This window comes from Oxyura jamaicensis, chromosome 5, assembly GCF_011077185.1.
Source record: "Oxyura jamaicensis isolate SHBP4307 breed ruddy duck chromosome 5, BPBGC_Ojam_1.0, whole genome shotgun sequence".
Lineage (NCBI taxonomy): Eukaryota > Metazoa > Chordata > Aves > Anseriformes > Anatidae > Oxyura > Oxyura jamaicensis.
In genome coordinates, this window is record NC_048897.1 from 33,514,078 (window position 1) to 33,531,554 (window position 17,477).

General features: G+C 37.0%; 1 protein-coding gene across 37 annotated transcripts in view; it reads left to right on the plus strand.

Annotated features, from left to right (window-relative positions):
* NRXN3 (neurexin 3) overlaps positions 1 to 16,299 on the plus strand; it is a 979,693-nt gene extending 963,394 nt beyond the window's left edge. For 16 of the 37 annotated variants that reach the window (XM_035328407.1, XM_035328396.1, XM_035328398.1 and 13 more), the window contains one exon: positions 12,658 to 15,013. In XM_035328407.1, the coding sequence (XP_035184298.1) occupies positions 12,658 to 13,583 (926 nt within the window). In that variant the 3' untranslated portion in view covers positions 13,584 to 15,013. Of the gene's footprint in view, positions 1 to 3,511; positions 4,073 to 4,870; positions 5,127 to 6,682; positions 7,650 to 10,271; positions 12,067 to 12,657 lie in introns of those variants that run through there. The other 21 variants (XM_035328430.1, XM_035328413.1, XM_035328414.1 and 18 more) reach the window with 7 other exon arrangements.
* Positions 16,300 to 17,477: the final 1,178 nt, after the last annotated feature.

Here is a 17,477-nt window from a genome sequence, read left to right on the forward strand (position 1 = left end):
ACAGAGTGTTCTTAACCAGTCTCCATCTGTGTTTGTGTTTGTATTCTTTAATGGAGAAAGTCTTGGAAATTTGGAAGATTCTTCTCTTCCTTGATGTACAGACATATGCATGAGGTGTAGTTTTTTTGTTTGTTAGTTTTTTCAGAGCTTTTTTTTCCCTTATCTATTTAACATATATTTCTGCTACCAAAATATTCTAGCCAGAGCAGAAAATGCTGCCAACACGTCCTGAAAATAAAAGCAGCTGCATAACTAACTAGGCCCTATTTCAGTAAACATTTTAAGTTGTGAACACTTTTCAGTTCAATGGAAATTCTCTATTTGTTTCTTTTCACTGATGTTTTGATAGTATCAGCTGCTTAGAAGTATGTCATTAGCATCCTTGCTCAAAGCATATGGCTTTAAATGACCCAAAAAGGGTGCTGCCTGGTATATAGATTAAACTCACAAAGGTAACAGCAGTTCGGAAGGCTAGATTACACAGTGGTGAAATGTACGTTCCAGTTTGTCACTGTCTTGGGTCCCATTCTAATTAGGTCAAAGTACAATAAATAATGTTCCGGCCTCGTCCCATTTTCACAATTTCTGCACATTTAAAAAAAAAAATACAGAAAGAAAGCAAAATACCCTGAAAAAGGAGAAACTTACAATCATATTATTTCCTGCTTATAGGCCAGCAAGGAATCCTGAATATTTGTAGTGTATTGACAGTGTTGCTGGACAGCTAGGTGAGAAGCAGCTGGTACTGTTGGTTGTTAATGAGATATATTGATAGGGTTGTGTTGCAGTGCACGGTACTTAAATAATGTGGTTTTCACTGTGTTAGGGAAGAGACTGAGCCTGAAGGCTAGAGTGGTAGAAGATACTGCAGTTCTAGATGTTAGCCTGAACCCAGAGACAGTAATGCAGATCCTAATTTACCATCTATAATCTTGCTGCGTAACACAGAGAAATATTAATTGCCTTCAGCAGAAGCCTTTCAAAATGCAACTTAAAAACAAAAAGTGAGAAAACAGAAGTGTATACTTAAGCTTGATGAACAAGGGACTTTTTGAAAAAATACCTTCTTTTTTTTTAAATGTGTAATTTTTCATTTGAAACATTTGGCCATATGGTCCAATCTTTCAAGAAAGTCTGTAACCCTTGATAGCATAGCTGCCTCTCTTCCTAGTCCTGTCTGCTTGAAGGTTTGAAAGTACAAAAAGGCTGCAGTGGCTATCCTTTTTTAATCTTTTATTTTCTGGGAAATAATTTGTAAATGTTAAGTAATATACTGTCTGTGTAGCTTCATGTGGGAACATTTGGCTTCCAGTTCTCAAATTAGAACATCTGCTTTTGGCTAATAAGAGCTAGATTTCTGTTCAGGCACCTATGCATTGACCAAGTGGAGAAAGAATTGCTTAGCACTCTTAAATCCTCTTTAGAGCCTAACAAACGTCAAGATTTCCTCCTCAAAATCTTGTCATCTCTTTAAGTGTCTCTGGCTCCAGTTGTGGTTCTTTAGTCCTTTTGATCTTTCAGGCAGTAGAAGGCTTTTCCAGGCCCTCACGCAATGAGGTAGGCATTAATTGTCAAATAGGGCATAAGTATTTACTTAAGTGGCCTGACATAGACTTCACAGTTGGCAACCAGACCCCATGCCTTCCAGTCTGTTTTGCATCAAAGAGACGGCACTCGGTTCTAATGTGCTGAAGAGGGACATTTCACTGCTCTGAAAATCCAGCTGCAAGTCACACAGATACTGATTAAAATTCAAAGCTTAAATGCCTCGTTGTGAAACTCCCTAAATACAATTAAACCAGAGGCTGAGAATCCTGGTAGGGAGTGTTGTCCAGGGACACTAACCTTGAAATGTGACCAAATAAAAATTCCCAGTGAAGTCTGCAGAGGCCTCACTTCTGTCATTGTTTTCTATTCATAGCCAGTCTTTTCTGATCCACAAATAAATGCCCAAAAATATCCTATGTAAGCCAATATTTTGCTTCCTGTAACCTGCACATACTGTCCCTGAGACTACCCTGACCAGGTTTCCTCTTCCTTGGTTGAACAACTTCCCTTTCTAACATGCTTTTTGGAGGGATGCAGTAGATAGTTCCAGTGCAGTCTTCCAGCACAGGCATAGTACATTCCAGCTATGGAAGCACTGTGCTAGTATTCAGCACAACCTCATCACTTCTGAAGTAGGAGCTGAGGGTCTTCTCATATAACTCCTCTCAGAACTAGACACTTTTCAGTAATGTATCTAAGAACAAACTGGGCTATTTTTATTTTATTTTATTTTATTTTATTTTATTTTATTTTATTTTATTTTATTTTATTTTATTTTTGTCATTTATTCTTATCCCACATTCCCCAGAATTAATACTGGGAACTTTCAGTGGTTTAGAGGTACTATTTCCCCTCACCTTAATAAATACCAAAACATCCTACCTGTTGGTTGTTATCAAATTTATACAAAAGAGCCACTGACGATCTTTACAAGGTGGATAGCCCCATTCTTCCCAGAAATTCAAGATAGTCACCCACTTCCACTGACAGGTGGCAGCGTGACCTTTAAGAATGATTATGAAGCAAAAATGTTGGCATTCCTGATGGAAACCTAGGGTACGCAGTGATTACAGCATGTTCTTCCTACCTCATGAAGAGATTCAGCGTGGACAGGGTTCAATGCTTTATATATAATGTTTTTCCTTTCCTAAAACATTAAGAAAAACAGGCTGGGACCTTGAGTTCCTTTTTAGAAGGACTCTAATGTCAGGTTGATGGTCTTCATTCAAGAAGAATATGGACATCATGTGAAACCTGGAGAATTCAGAGGAATCTGAGGACTCATCTAAAACAAAGAGTATTTGGCGTGCAGTTTAAGTAACAAATAGGACTGAGTAGCAATATCTTCTTGAACTGTAAATTCTTTTGCAGCATGGGAGGAACTAGTCTCTCAGTTTTAATGGTAACATTGGAAGGTTTGCCTATGCAAAATTATATGGTCTTATTACCAAATTCTACTGACTGTATTGTTTACAACTTTGAGTTGTCACTTATACCAGTGACAGGTTTGTTCTTTCAGACAGTTCATACCAAACCAATACTTACCTCAGTAAGTAGCTCAGTTGACCTTAAATCTGCAATCCTGTTGTGGCAGTGGTGGGCTCCCAGAGGTGGTGGTGGACAGCATGTCTGAATAACTGCTCACCAACATGAACAAATACTCACTACAGCAATAGCAGTTTCCAGCATAGTAGAGTACATTTATAAGAATTAATAGAATTAATTTTTCACCCTTTACTCAAGCTGATCAGCACTTACAGGTAGTAAGCCCAGTCTGGGTACAAAAATACCCACTCATTTTGGGAATATGCTAGAGAATTAGGTCCAGTTTAAGGGCAAGTGTCTGGGGTTCTGCGTGTTCTGTGCATTTGATCCAAATACAAGATCATAGTCAGGGCACAAAGTATGTCCCAGTACAGTTTATGACTTCTCCTTACCCTTTTCCCCTTCTGACCTCTCCTAGAAATGCAGAGAACCCGCTGGAATGTGCTTTGCCCTTTCTGGAGAGGCATGGAATGATCCCCCCCCGCCCCACCCGCCAGCCCCTCTCCTCCACCCACCCCTCTCCTTGCTTGCTGTTCTGTTTTTCTACTTTCCCTAAATGCAACTTACTTTAAGCATGCATTATTATTAACATCCTACAGTAAAATTAAGCTATTATATAACCCATTTGTCGATCTCAGCCAATTTCTTCTTTTTCTATGTCTATTTATGACGTACATCCAGACTGCACGTCTTTTTTTTTTTCCTCTCCATGTTTATTTTAAAAAGAAGTGATGAAAAAAAAAGATGTATTAAAAAAAAAAGCAACACCGGAGGGTGGTGGGGTTTTTGGCCAACAATTGAAAACAAATTTAAATGAGAGAGGGAGGGAAGGGGAGAGAATTCTTAAGGAAAAAAAAAATATCCAAATGATGAAAGTGTCCCTAGACTGCTTTGTCTGTTCCTCTTCAATGTGTGCATCCAGTTTGTTCATATTTGAAAGTGTGTGGAATACATTTTCTTTAAAAATAAAATTTAAAAACCCCACAATTGTTCTTATCTCCATTATTATTGGGAACAAAGTGCTTTTTCATTTTTGCTTTTTTTTTTAGTATATCTCTACATAGCTATATTTTGATGTATTTCTTTTCAATGGTTGAATTTCTATCTTAGATTTGGTTTGTTCCAATCTAATAATGAAAAAGAAACAAACAAACAAAACAAAAGAGTTATGAATTGTTTTCTGCAATTTTTCCCTCTACTTCCCTCTTTAAATAAGGAACTACTTCACTGGCAGAATCCCACAGCTGTGTTTTTGAGATTCTCCAGAGAATCTGAATATAAAAGCAATCTAATTTTAAAGTGGGGAAGGGGTGTGCCAACTCCGTCATTACATTTCAAACATGGATTTGATGTGCTCAAGATACGATTGTCTCAAATTATTGAGAGTACTGATATTAATGTGATGGACTTCAGAAGAGATGATTCTTAGAAGAAGGAGGCTGTGGGTAGCTACAGATGAAGTTGTTCTAATTCTAATGCATAAAACTAGTTTCCTTGTTTTCTTTTTGTTTTACTCTCTGGTTATTATTATTATTATTAGTTTATGTATTTTACTGCTATTTTTAGTAGGGAAAAGTTTAAACTGCTTTTATAATTTGAGAACCTTTAATGAAAATGTAAATAATAATACTATATTAATTTTTTGTAACTTGCATGTTGAAGAAGTTGCAGCTTAGGGTTTGTGAGATTGTCAATGTTAGAGTTCTGTTCTTTCTTTTTGTTGATGGGCATGAATATGCTCATTTGTTTTTGTATATTGCCCATCCCTTCCTTACAGCCAGAAGCTCTAATGCTGCTAGATCACTCCGTACCGCCCTTACATGGACATGGCAACTGACTTACACATTCACTCCCATCATCTTCATCTCCTGTGTAGTACACTCATAGATTTTTACACTCCCACTCCATCCACCCTAGGCATTTTTTCTTCCCATAAGTTCCCCTCTACCACCCCTTTCTTTAGCATTGTTAAAATTTTATGTGCACTCATCCATTCCTTAAAACACACACACACAAAAATTATAGAAAAAAAAGAAAATGTTTAAAAAAATATATATCAAATTGACCAAAAAGGCAAAAAAAATAAAACTTTGCTTTTCAAAAAAAAAACCATTATATATGTAGATATGCAAACAAGCAGAGTAAATTCTATAAAATGTACAGGATTTTTCAACTGTAATATGCTAACAACTTTACATAAGATAAAAAAATACAACCAAAAACAGCAGAAAAAAAAAAGTTTGAATTTGTTAAGGTGCAAGATTTTTTTCTTTTCATGTTATGTGGTGTGGATGTATGTGTTGTTGCCTCCCTGTATCGCCCTTTGTTGTAAAACAATTATATTTAAAAAGAAATAATAAACATTTTGCTAAAAAAAGTTTTTAAGAAACAACAACGAAACAAAGCAAGTTACAAGAATGTGGCAATGCTACTTGTCCAAGAGCATTCTTACACAACTTTCTTTTGTAAATTTTTCCTTTCATGCCAAAAAACATGCGGGCAATTTGTTGATGTAAGTTGACTGTTATGAAATCAATGTGGTATGCTTTCTAAATATTTTTATGTATTTTTGATCACTTTTTAAAATGATTTTTTTTAATATTATTTTCATCATTTTTTTCAGTTCTTGTAGGTTTTAATCTTTCTTTAGCTTATAACGTGACTTATGTTTTTCCTTTCTCTGATCTTGTTGTTGTGGTATTTTTATTTTCTAGTATATGGTTTTGTTTTGGGAAAAGTATATAAATTCACTTATTTATTTTTGAGTCAGTTTGTATTTGCTTTTATGTTATGTGCTCTTTGTGTATTGTCAATTACTGGATTGTGTTCTGCATAGGAGGGGGTGAAGAAGTCTGTGGTAGTTTGCTCATATTTTTTATCGGTCTATCTCTGTCTAACTTTCTTTCCCCTTTCCCAAAATGAAGCACCAGTAGTGCTACTTTCTTTGATGCTACTTTCTATGTAGCCTTTTTCAAGTAAAAAAGATGAGACTTCTGTAGCATTTCAGTAGCTCTCAGGGTCTTCTTATTGCAGCTCTACATCATTCCTACTTTGTTCTAATGAAAGTGTTTTATTTCTATTAATTTTCTTGATTGCTGATTATCTGCCTGATGTCCTGTCTAAATGATACTCTCAAGTGCACTCTTACCAAGTAAACACACCCATCTTTTTATGACTAGATTCAGGCTTGCCAGTATCTTCCAGAAATCCTACATGTGGCAGACACTTCCCTACTGAAACTCATGTCCTTAACTTCTAAAAATTCAAACAAGGTTTGCATTGATTTCTTTAAAAAACAGTGAGCTTTTGATAAAAGTAAGAAAAAGCTGTATTCCCTTATAAGCATTGCATGTTTTCAGCTTTCCTGCATGGCAGTGCTGTACTAACTACTTAGTAGGTATCTCAGGTTCAACTGTCAAGTCCCCTGAACAACTGATGCTGAAAACAGAAAAAATCATCACACTGAATAGGCAGCTGTCACCAATTAATCATAAGAGTTTAAAATAATAATGGGAGATGGAAAAGTGAATGTTTCAGGTGATTCAAAGCAGCTCAGTGTCTGGTACAAAAATACTTGTTTTTGCTCTAGAATCCTGCCTGCAAACACAATGCCAGGTCCTTTCTGGAAAGTATTCACACCAGTTTCACTGAAACTGCATGAAGAAGACCAAGAACGTGCAGCAATAAACCATAGCCCAGCATTAATATGTGCTTTGTGACCTCTCAAAGTCTGTACCTTCCTGTTGCTCGTGAAAAGTAATGCAATAGCTAACATCTTTTAATACAGTTTTGTGGGCTTAAGAAATGCTGTTCAACCAACTCCACCACAAGAAGTACAGTTTTATCTAATCACTTTGAGTACACTATATTCTCCAAAAGGAAAATGAGATATTTGAGATGAAATGCTGCAGTATTCCATTGTGGGAAAGATGTTTTTCTCTCTACTACTGACTGTCAATTGCAATTAAATCAGACTGCAAAGAGTAGAAAATATTAAGAATGTTTGTTCATCTACTAGGCTTCATGTTAGCATCATTTTTTCCTGTGAATATCTTTCCCCTTCTCATCCTCAGGGGACTCAAAGGAGAATTAAGTAAAACACCATTAGACAGAACTTTATGAACTCAGTCATTTAATAAGAAATTATTGGTACTGTTACTGCATTGATACAGAGGGGAAAAAGGTAAGGAATTATTTTCTGTGGCAAGTATTTCATACTAAAAATGGAGTCAAACTTCAGAGGAACAGCATAAGAATATAAAACAAATGACAAACTTTAGTTACAGAGTTTGGATGTCCTTTAAAATCTCTTCCAAAAACACTGGAAAAGAGAGACGATAAGGGTGTGTCCCTTATTGTCACCATAAGGCGAATCTTTCAGGCTTCATCAATGTGCTCCTATTGTCTTCTATCAATTTGCTGCCTGAGACTCCAGTGAAGTACATGTGGCTGTGAAGATGAAAGCTGGCAGCTGCTTTTTTTTTTTTTTTTTTTTTTTTTTTTTTTTTGTGCCCTCTGCATTCATGACTCGCCCACAGCAGCCTCACAGTTCATAAGGCTTCTATTAAATTTTTAATACTCTGTGTTTTCTAGTGGCAGAGAACTTACTGGAGATCAGCCCCAGAGGTATGAATTATATATCTATAAATATACTCATACAGCTAAAAGCAGGGCAGCTTCAAGGCTAAAGCAGACCTTTTATATCACCACTGATCTTGGTAGTTTAAATAAATGCACAACTCTATGAAAACAGTATATGGATTATATTAAAGGGCTAACTTTTAAGGAATATACATGCTGTGTTTGTTTCATAAAATGAGAAGGCCAAGCAGAGCATGGGGCTGCTTGGTACAAAGTTTCCTACTTCACAGACCTCAGTTCTTACAATGCTGCTGCTAGTTTACTTTTTTGCAATTATACTGCTGATGGGCAAACTAGTTTTGTATCTGTATCACCGTAGAGGAAACCAATTTATCAGTTTCCCTTCCATTTTATTCTTGTCAACAGAAGCTTTTTTAAAAACATATTTCTTTTTGGGAACCATTCATTACCTGCTTGGGAGAAAAAGCACAGATCTGGGAAGTCTTTGTGAAATCTTTGCATTTCTAAAGTAATCCTGACAGCATACCACTTAACACTGGTAACTGGTGCTCAGCAGCCAGCAGAAAAAATGAGGAAAAGCTGTAACTACCAGGAAACAGTCCATACCATGCACAGACAGGATCAAAGTCTCATACAAATATTTGTTTTGAAACCAGGGCCTAACTGGGTGGCAATCTTGTCATTTTGTTTTAAGCACAAAATAGTTTGGAAATGGAAACTGCTAGCTTTATTCGAGACTGCAAGGCACGAATTTAGTGATTGAAAAGCTTGGAGACGCTATGAGAAAAACAAAACTTCAGACAGTAATATGAAAATAGGAAATCTTTCTGAAATGTATTTCCCTTCCCAACTGAAAACCCATGAATTTTCAGAGGCTCCTCCATAGCTTTTTCCAGAGATCCAAGTCTTTAAAGCACTTGCCTTTCACAGCCAACCTTTCAGGATCCACTCTTTGTCTTTTAAAGGTTTCTGAGCTTACCTTTAAAGCAATGTGGAGCCCTGGGCAAGAGGCACCACTTCTCCATCAAAGGACCACTGGCTACATGCAGCTTCCTGCTGTCTCAGCTGTCATTTTGTGAAAGATGGTCCCCACTACATGCACACTTATCATCTGCCTGTCATCAGACTCCCTCTTGTGTTTCTTACAAGTAGAAATGTAGTAGCAGTAACACAGTTGTTTGGAGGGATGGTATAAAAATTTGCACTTGCTCCCCTCTATAGATATTGTGATCATGTTTCTCACACATTCCTGGGAGCTTTTCAGAATTTACATTTCCTGTCATACTTAAATAACACTTTTCTTTTAGACTGAGTGGCATTTTTATCATGTCATTTTGAAGGATGTTTTAACTCCTCTATAAATCACATATCTCAAGAAGTATTCATTGTGCGTGCATACTATTAGACATATAACTTCTGTCTTGCTGTGTGTTTTGCATAGATGCCTAATATGCCAATAAAACTGAGGTCACATTTGACATTTAGAGTGCTTTTTTTTCTGAGTTACCTTCTCCCACATGTTTTTTTTTTTCAGTCTTACAGCTTCTTTCAGACAGAAAGAAAAATCAAACGTTCAAAGGATCGCTGCCATCCTTAAAGCCAGCTATCTGTTACTCCCGTAAAGTATTTTTTTTTGAAGTAAAAGCAATAAATGAATTCCTTAATGGAGAAGTGATTCCTAAAGAAGGACCTTTAACAGTCTATTTCTTTAGTGTACGGGCAAACATAGGATGGCTCATTTGACACTGGAATAGAACTAGAGATGAGATTGATTGTAGGGAAAGTCAAAGTTAATCCAGCCTTTCTGGTATGAAAGTCATTTCTCTTCTTGCACCCAAGGTGAGATTAAAACTCCATAAAACTCATTCCCAATTCTGTCCTATTGTCCTCCATCCACCAGACTTGCTGGAATCAAAAAAATTCTGATCTGCTCTCCATCACTTATGCAAAGCCTTATTCAACGTAGCAACTCAAGCAAAGCTCTTTGACATTTCAGGAAGACCGTGATGGTTTCATAGTTGCAGTAGTCTTGATCATTGAATCAAGGCCTCAACAGCAACGAAAAGTGTAGAACCTGTTTTTAAGGCAAGTCTTGCTGGGGTGAAAGGGTGAAAGAAAGTTTTTTTTTTTGTTTTTGTTTTTGTTTTTTTCAAATTAAATGTAGTATGTTTCAGATTCCTCCAAGGAAATTAATTGCAAATAGGACCAAAAAAATCCTCTTTGGAAGAAGACTGCCCAAAATACTGCCCCAGTGGGTGGCAGATGAACTGCATACTGATGCCATGTGCTAGTATAATAGCTTTTAATAACAGAGGCACTTCAAAGCTTTAGTTGAAAGATTAAAAGCTGCCAAACTGATGTGTTTTTTTTTTTCCAATTGATGTCACAGATGGTGTATGAAATTCACAGATGAATACTGTTGTTTAACAGCAAAACACTGATCTAAAAAAAAAAAAAAAAAAAAAAAAAAAAGAACACTTAAAGGGACACTCTCCCTGTCTTTTTTTCCCCATGCATGCAACTTGATTTAATGTGCACTTAAATTCTTTTCTTTTTTTTTCTTCATTTTTTTGCAGACTCACAGATGGTATTTCCCTCTGAGGTGTACTCCAAGTTTGTCCTGAGACTATCTAACTTAGCTTATAGATGCCCTATTCTAAACATGGATAGGGTTTCTAGACATAACTAAATCATATTACATGCTCCAGTTTCTACATTGCACAGAAACAGCTCAGATACACAAACACAAAATGCTGTGCAGTCACTTGGCAGGCTACACTTTTAGCTTTTTCCATATTTTTTGATACACATATGATACTTATTTCTTCTTTGTATCTTCAGTAAGAGAATTGTCATGAACATGCTAAGGAAGCCCAGAAAACTAAACAGCATATTCCAATTGGCCCTTTGTATCTTAATTTAAAAACCACTTAACATAAAAGTATGTTAAGAGAATAAGTAAGGTGCCACATTCCTTATTTTGGCCTCATTTCTACCCTAGTACCTATGAGTTAAATTTAACTGTTTCAATGGATTAAACTTGTCAGCACTTAGTTTCTCATTAAGGATAAGAATAAGCCATACTGCTAGTTCTGCTATCTAGATTTAATAAAACTGTTAAGTACCTTTTCAGTGTATTGCTATCTTCAATATGTGATTTGTTCAAACACATTGCTCTCCAAATATATTTAAAACAGATTTTGATTTTATTCTTTATAAAAATTCCATTGACATTACTGGCAGTATTCAATGGGAAGAAAACAAGTTCATGTAATACATAGAACAGATAGAAGAGAGCAAAAATTTGACCCTAATGCCATTCAGCATCATAACAATGCCAGACTGTTCATTAGTTATTACTAGTACATAAGTAAAAGCCAGAGTTATTTTTTTAGAATTTAAAACCCCTTTTGCATCTCTTTCCTTAAGCAACAGTGAATGTAAATTTAAATTTTCCTATGCATTAGGAATACTTCATAGTGAGTTGCACTCCTTCCAACAGATCTCGATGACTACTCATGGTGTCAGATAAAATCTTCAGTTTATATTTAAATCAACTAGCTTAAGTAGCTAACCAAATAAAAATGAGCAAGGGAAAATTTATACACAAACTTTCAAAAGCAATATGGCATGCCCGAAAATGTGTCAGCAGCCTGTATGTTAGCAGAAGACTATATAATTGAAACTCAGTGAATTAGAGAAATTAGTTAAGCCTCCACATTGGAGTATAACACTGGAGTGTTAATTACTCATAGGCTGAAAAGCAGAAATACAATCATATTACAATGTACTGACAAATCAAAGTGTTGCTACTAAGAGTAGCAACATTGCAGCACAACCACCAAATATTACCAATGACACCTTGGTTTTCTTTCTTCAGCTGTACTCTGGTGAGGTATAGAAGTTGTAGCTGTAGCTTTGTTGTACTTTGGGAGTAGGCTATAAGCCTGCCTCATGTTTAGTCCCCTGTAGGCACTTAGCCACCATGCTAGGAAAAAGTAGCACTGATTACAGCTGTATATCAAGAAGTAACAGCAGGTGTGAAGGAGCTTCTGCCATGCAGGTTCAAGTACGAATTTGGGTCTTCAGAGCCTTGTTTAGTTAGATCCTCAATTGCAATTATGTCTATCTTAATTTCTAATCAAATTATACTAAAATAATATCAAGAAGAACAGACTGTCAAAACAATATGGCATTAGCAGCCCAAGAAAATGACAGGCAAAGGACGTGTCTAACATAGAACAGAGTGGTAAAGAAAGATTAAAAAGAAATGAACAAACTTTGAGCAGAGCTCTGTACCTTCATGGACCCCAGTAAGTACTTGGTTCTTATTCCATCCCTCACTTTCATGAACCTTCCCACAATTTAAAAGCCAGACAACAATCAACAAGAAATGGATGAATGGGAAAGGCCTTGTGGAAAGGCTTTAGAAACTGCTCCAGAAGGAAAGCAGGCTTGAATGGCAGAGAGGAAATAACAATGTTGTCTTCAATGAAAAGAATCAGCGGGGAAAAACTGATAAGATGAGCGGTAAAATCCCTCTAAGAGAATATTGCTGAATGGAGGTCTGAAATAGTTCATTTTAACAGTCGTGTAACAAATTGCCTACGAAAGATCACTGCCAAAAATTGGTGTCCACAGAGTCACTTGAGAGTATCTTCAAAAGCAAAAATTTGGGTCCCCCCAAAATTCATAGCATTTCACTGTATGAATCTAGCATAGGCTAAAAGAGCAAGGAAATGGAACATGCAGTTTATCAATGTCAGATGCAGGATGGGAGGAAAGAATCAAAGGATCCCCCAGAAAATTATGTTGGTAGTGTAGTTGGGCAGCAAGTCTGATCCCTGACACTTTTTTGTAATGCCCAAATCTTTGTACTGCCCTTGAGTTAAGTGAATTGAAAATGGTGCATTGTATCAGTAAAATGTACTAATCTTCTGTTTTTTCTCTTTTCCATCCCAGGAGGTGAATTAGTTATCCCTCTACTTGTAGAAGACCCTTTAGATATCCCTCCTATTGCTACTCGTGCACCTTTCATTACACTTCCCCCTACCTTTCGCCCCCTCCTCACCATTATTGAGACCACCAAAGATTCCCTGTCCATGACCTCTGAGGCGGGGTTACCTTGCTTGTCGGACCAAGGCAGCGATGGTTGTGATGATGATGGCTTGGTGATATCTGGGTATGGCTCAGGGGAAACCTTTGACTCTAACCTACCCCCTACTGATGATGAAGATTTTTACACCACCTTCTCCTTGGTAACAGATAAGAGTCTTTCCACTTCAATCTTCGAAGGTGGCTACAAAGCACACGCACCCAAGTGGGAATCCAAGGACTTTAGACCTAACAAAGTCTCCGAAACTGGTAGGACTACTACCACGTCTTTGTCCCCTGAGCTGATCCGCTCCACAGCTTCGTCCTCGACTGGGATGGTGCCCAAATTGCCAGCCGGCAAAATGAATAACCGTGAGCTCAAACCCCAGCCTGACATAGTCTTGCTTCCGTTGCCCACTGCCTATGAGCTAGACAGCACAAAGCTGAAGAGCCCGCTAATCACTTCCCCCATGTTCCGTAATGTGCCCACAGCAAACCCCACGGAGCCGGGAATCAGACGGGTTCCGGGGGCCTCAGAGGTGGTCCGTGAGTCGAGCAGCACAACGGGGATGGTCGTCGGCATTGTGGCTGCTGCTGCCCTCTGCATCCTCATCCTCCTGTACGCCATGTACAAGTACAGGAACAGGGACGAGGGGTCCTATCAGGTGGACGAGACGCGGAACTACATCAGCAACTCAGCCCAGAGCAACGGCACGCTCGTGAAGGAGAAGCAACAGAGTTCAAAGAGCGGCCACAAGAAACAGAAAAACAAGGACAAAGAGTATTATGTGTAAAAAAGAATACTTATTTATATATAAATATATAAATACTTAATGAGATTTAACTGAAATATCAGAACCATTGCAGCGAACGAGATTGGGAGATATCGTTTGTGGGAAAAAAGTATTGGGAAAAAAAAAATCAGCAGTGACTGTTAATGTCTCAGTCATCACTTGGAGTCAGCAAACTCTGCCCTAATGTATTATAAAGCACACTTAGCGTTCTGGAGATGGCGCATACAGCTCTGCCCTGTTAGTGAACTCGGACGTCTCCAAATCTCCTCCTCCGCTGAACTTCCTGCAAAGGTAGAAGACTTCATGGCTTACTTGTTTCATATCTCCAAGTGAGTCTTTAACAATGTTCGTGATCCCTGACTGTATCGATAATTTTTCAGTTTACTTATTAAAAAAAAAAAAAAAGGAAGGAAAAAGAAAAAAAATGCAAATATTATTAAACAACAAAAAATATTGAACAAACTGATCTGGCCGTGTCCAGCATACATATAATTTTTCGAGATTGGAGGAGGGGAATAAATGATTTTGGAGATTGTTGGATTTTGGTTTGGTTTGGTTTGGTTTCTTGGGTTGCTTTTTTTTTTTCCTGCTTTTTTTTTTTTTTCCTTTTTTTTTGATTTTGTTTACTTTTGGGTGTGGGAGGAAAGGGTGGAGAGGACTATTTTGGGAGGGGAGGGAGCATGAGCCAGGACATGAGTTGAGAAGAAATCTCGGAAAAAAAAATCCATAATAAATAAAGAGAGACTATTGCCATACATGAACTCAAAAGCTACCCATGGTGTTTACTCTGCATATCTGGTTGTGTTGTCTCTAGAATCCGTCGTCTTGCAGTAAGTTGCTAACAACGCAGTGAAGTGTGTGATGGGTGGTGATGAAGAAAATTGTCATGGAAAGCTGGTCCCCTTGGATCTGGCTCCAGTATTTGCAATTGAACTGAAGAATAGATGGTTTGGGGTCTGTTCTGATCAGAATCATTGGCTTTATTTGGGAATATCACTTAGTATGCATTAGCACAGCCAAACTATGGTTAAAGGGATTTGAAGATTCAAAAAAGAATGCTTAAAAATGGTTAGCCATTCTCAGCTGAATATACCATGCAAAAATAAAGGAGCCTTCCTCCATGTTCTGGTTCTGTGACTGATTGCAGTGCATGCAAAAACAACAATAATAAATCAGTTTAATAAAGATATCAGAAAGACACAACTGGAGTTCAACTTGTGACAAGACACATAAAATGTCAGAAAAGCTAAACACTTGTAAAAGAATGCAAAAATGCATAGTGCTTTTTTTGACATGAAACTGTTTTTCATATGTAATATTTTAATTTTGTAGCTTGACACTTCAGATCATCTCTGTCTTTCCATTTGCCCTTTTCTCCCTTTTCCTTCTCTTTTATATAAAAGAAAATAAAGCTGCTGTGACACACAAAATAATAAAGAAAAAGGAATTTAATAATATTATATATATATATACACACAGATATATTTATCATGGTATGTTTGATGGGACGACTGGAACAGAAGTTCTGTTATGGTCTTAATGTGGAATGAGAATGTTCTTGAAGAACAAAGTAAAAAGAAACAGACAACAGAAGCAAACAAAATGTGAAGAGAGTGTGTGTTTTAGCTTTGTCACAGTTATCTGTGTCAAAAAAGAAAAAAATCTGAAATTTTGTTTACATATTTTACTACTATTTTTTTTTGCAAGTATAATTTCTATATGGATACTCTGAAGGTGTATATACTGTTTTATGGTTAAATTAGGAACATCTTTTGTTTTTATTTATGTGATTTAACTTGGTTGGTTGGTTTCCACATTTTCCCAGTTACTGTGAAAAGGATTATCTTATTGTACAGAACAATAGCCAGGTGGTTTGATGGCTATGCCTGTCATGTGCAAAAAAAAAAAAAAAAGGAAATAAGGGAGAGAGAGACAGAGAGGAGAACAACAAAAGCCAAGATGGATTGAGAACTCTGGAATATCAGAAATGTACACTTTTTCTGTATACAGATGAAAACTAATCAGCTGTTTAGGTTTAGAAATCTACTCTTGCTGGTGTTTATAAGTCGCATGAATATTTGACTTTGAAGAAGTGTCATCAAATACACACACGCACATGGGAACTTAAATTAAAAAAGAAAAACAGCCTTCTCAAACATTTAGAGAAGACGCTTTCATGTTAACAAATATTTTCAGTGTGTGTATGTGTGTGTGTGTGGTGCGTGTGCGAGAGATTGAGCTTTTTTTTCCTTTTTTATTTTTTATACTAAAAAGAAAAAAAAAAGACAGGTTTTAAAAAGGTATGAAAGCACGATTTTAGATGACTTAACTGGCCGAAACTATATAAAGTTGATTATATCTTGATGTCTGTAAAAGATTGCTGTTCTTGGAGTCTTGGAGTCTTGTGAAATGATTTCCTGCTTCCTTTCTTCCTTTCCTTTTTGCTTTACTTTTTAAGTTAAGGGGAAAAAAAAATTACACTTTCCTTTTTTTGTGTAAGTTTCTATTGGACAGTTTTTGGGAACATGTGCATTTCTGTATGTGGGCTTCTACCATATCCCTGTTGCTTTATGGACAACCGTAAGAATTTTTGAGTTATCGTGATGTTATTGCTTTTTTTTTTGCCCTTCTTTTTCTTCTTCCTTTTTGATTCTTTTTCTTTTCTTATTTGCATTTTGTTTAAAGATATGCTTAGCAATAAAATGTTCTTCCCAAAGCTCTGGATGTTGCTGGGTTTTTATTTCCTGAGGGCTTAAGGAAAGTTCCAACCCTTTAAAGGTGAAAACTAGTCTGTGAAACAAATATCCCACAGGAGTGTCTAACCACTAGATTACCAGATCATGTTCATGTTTGCTATTCTTTCATTCATCCAATGAATCTTATTTCTTTCATTTGCAGGGACATAAACTGAACTTGAGAGTGGGTCCTACCTCATACCACCCCCAAATCCTTGCCTCCCAAGACCACCTCAGTGCATACAATAATAGTACTCTGGAAGATGGGTTGTTGTGACTGCAGACAAAAGAGAGAACTATAGTTGAAAATTAAATAATATTCATCATCATTATCAAACCTTGCTCAGCATTTGAAAGTGAAACACAGCCATTTTACCTTCAAGAAGAAGCTGTAGATCTAGATCTGTAGGGCAAAAATGGTATGCTTTCTCACAGAACAGTGCAAGGTATTTGAGGGATAGGAGTTTGGACCTAGCCCATCCTCAGTATATCCCTTTTGGGTAGCTATTTTGCTCACATTATTGCATGGGTGAGAATGCGCATGGGATTTTCTTGTAATTTAGCTGCTTTCAGTTCTTTTGTGAATTAGGTTCTAACACCTTATAGATCCCTCACAAGGCTCTAAACCACAGGTTCTGGTCTAAATACCTTTCCACACTTTTCCCTCTCATAAAATCATGACAGTCCTGAGTGATGATGGGTACCTAATATTCCCCGTAGTGGAACAGTCAGCTAGCATGTGGAACATCAAGGTCTGAACTTAATGGCCTCTTTCTCATCGTGCAGAAATTTCACTTATCACCAAGCAGTGGGTATTCTGAGAAAAGGATTTATTTTTTCTCAGTGCTTTTCTTGAAACTTCATATCATTATGAAATGTTGTTTGAAGCAAGAAAATTCAGCTTGAAATGCCCTAACCCTGTGGCTATAGCCGCTCTTTTTTATTTTCTCTGTCATGTAATGACCATTTTATTACTTCGGCTAAATGAAAGTGTCAAAAAGGAGTCTTCATTGTTGCCTAAATGCTTATGCTTAGTGCATGGTTTTGGGTGAACACAAAATCACAGAATTGTTGAGACTGAAAAAGCCCTCTGGAGTTCATCTACTCCAGACTCCACCTCCCCAAAGCATGGTCAGCTACAGAGGGTTGCCCAGGGCTA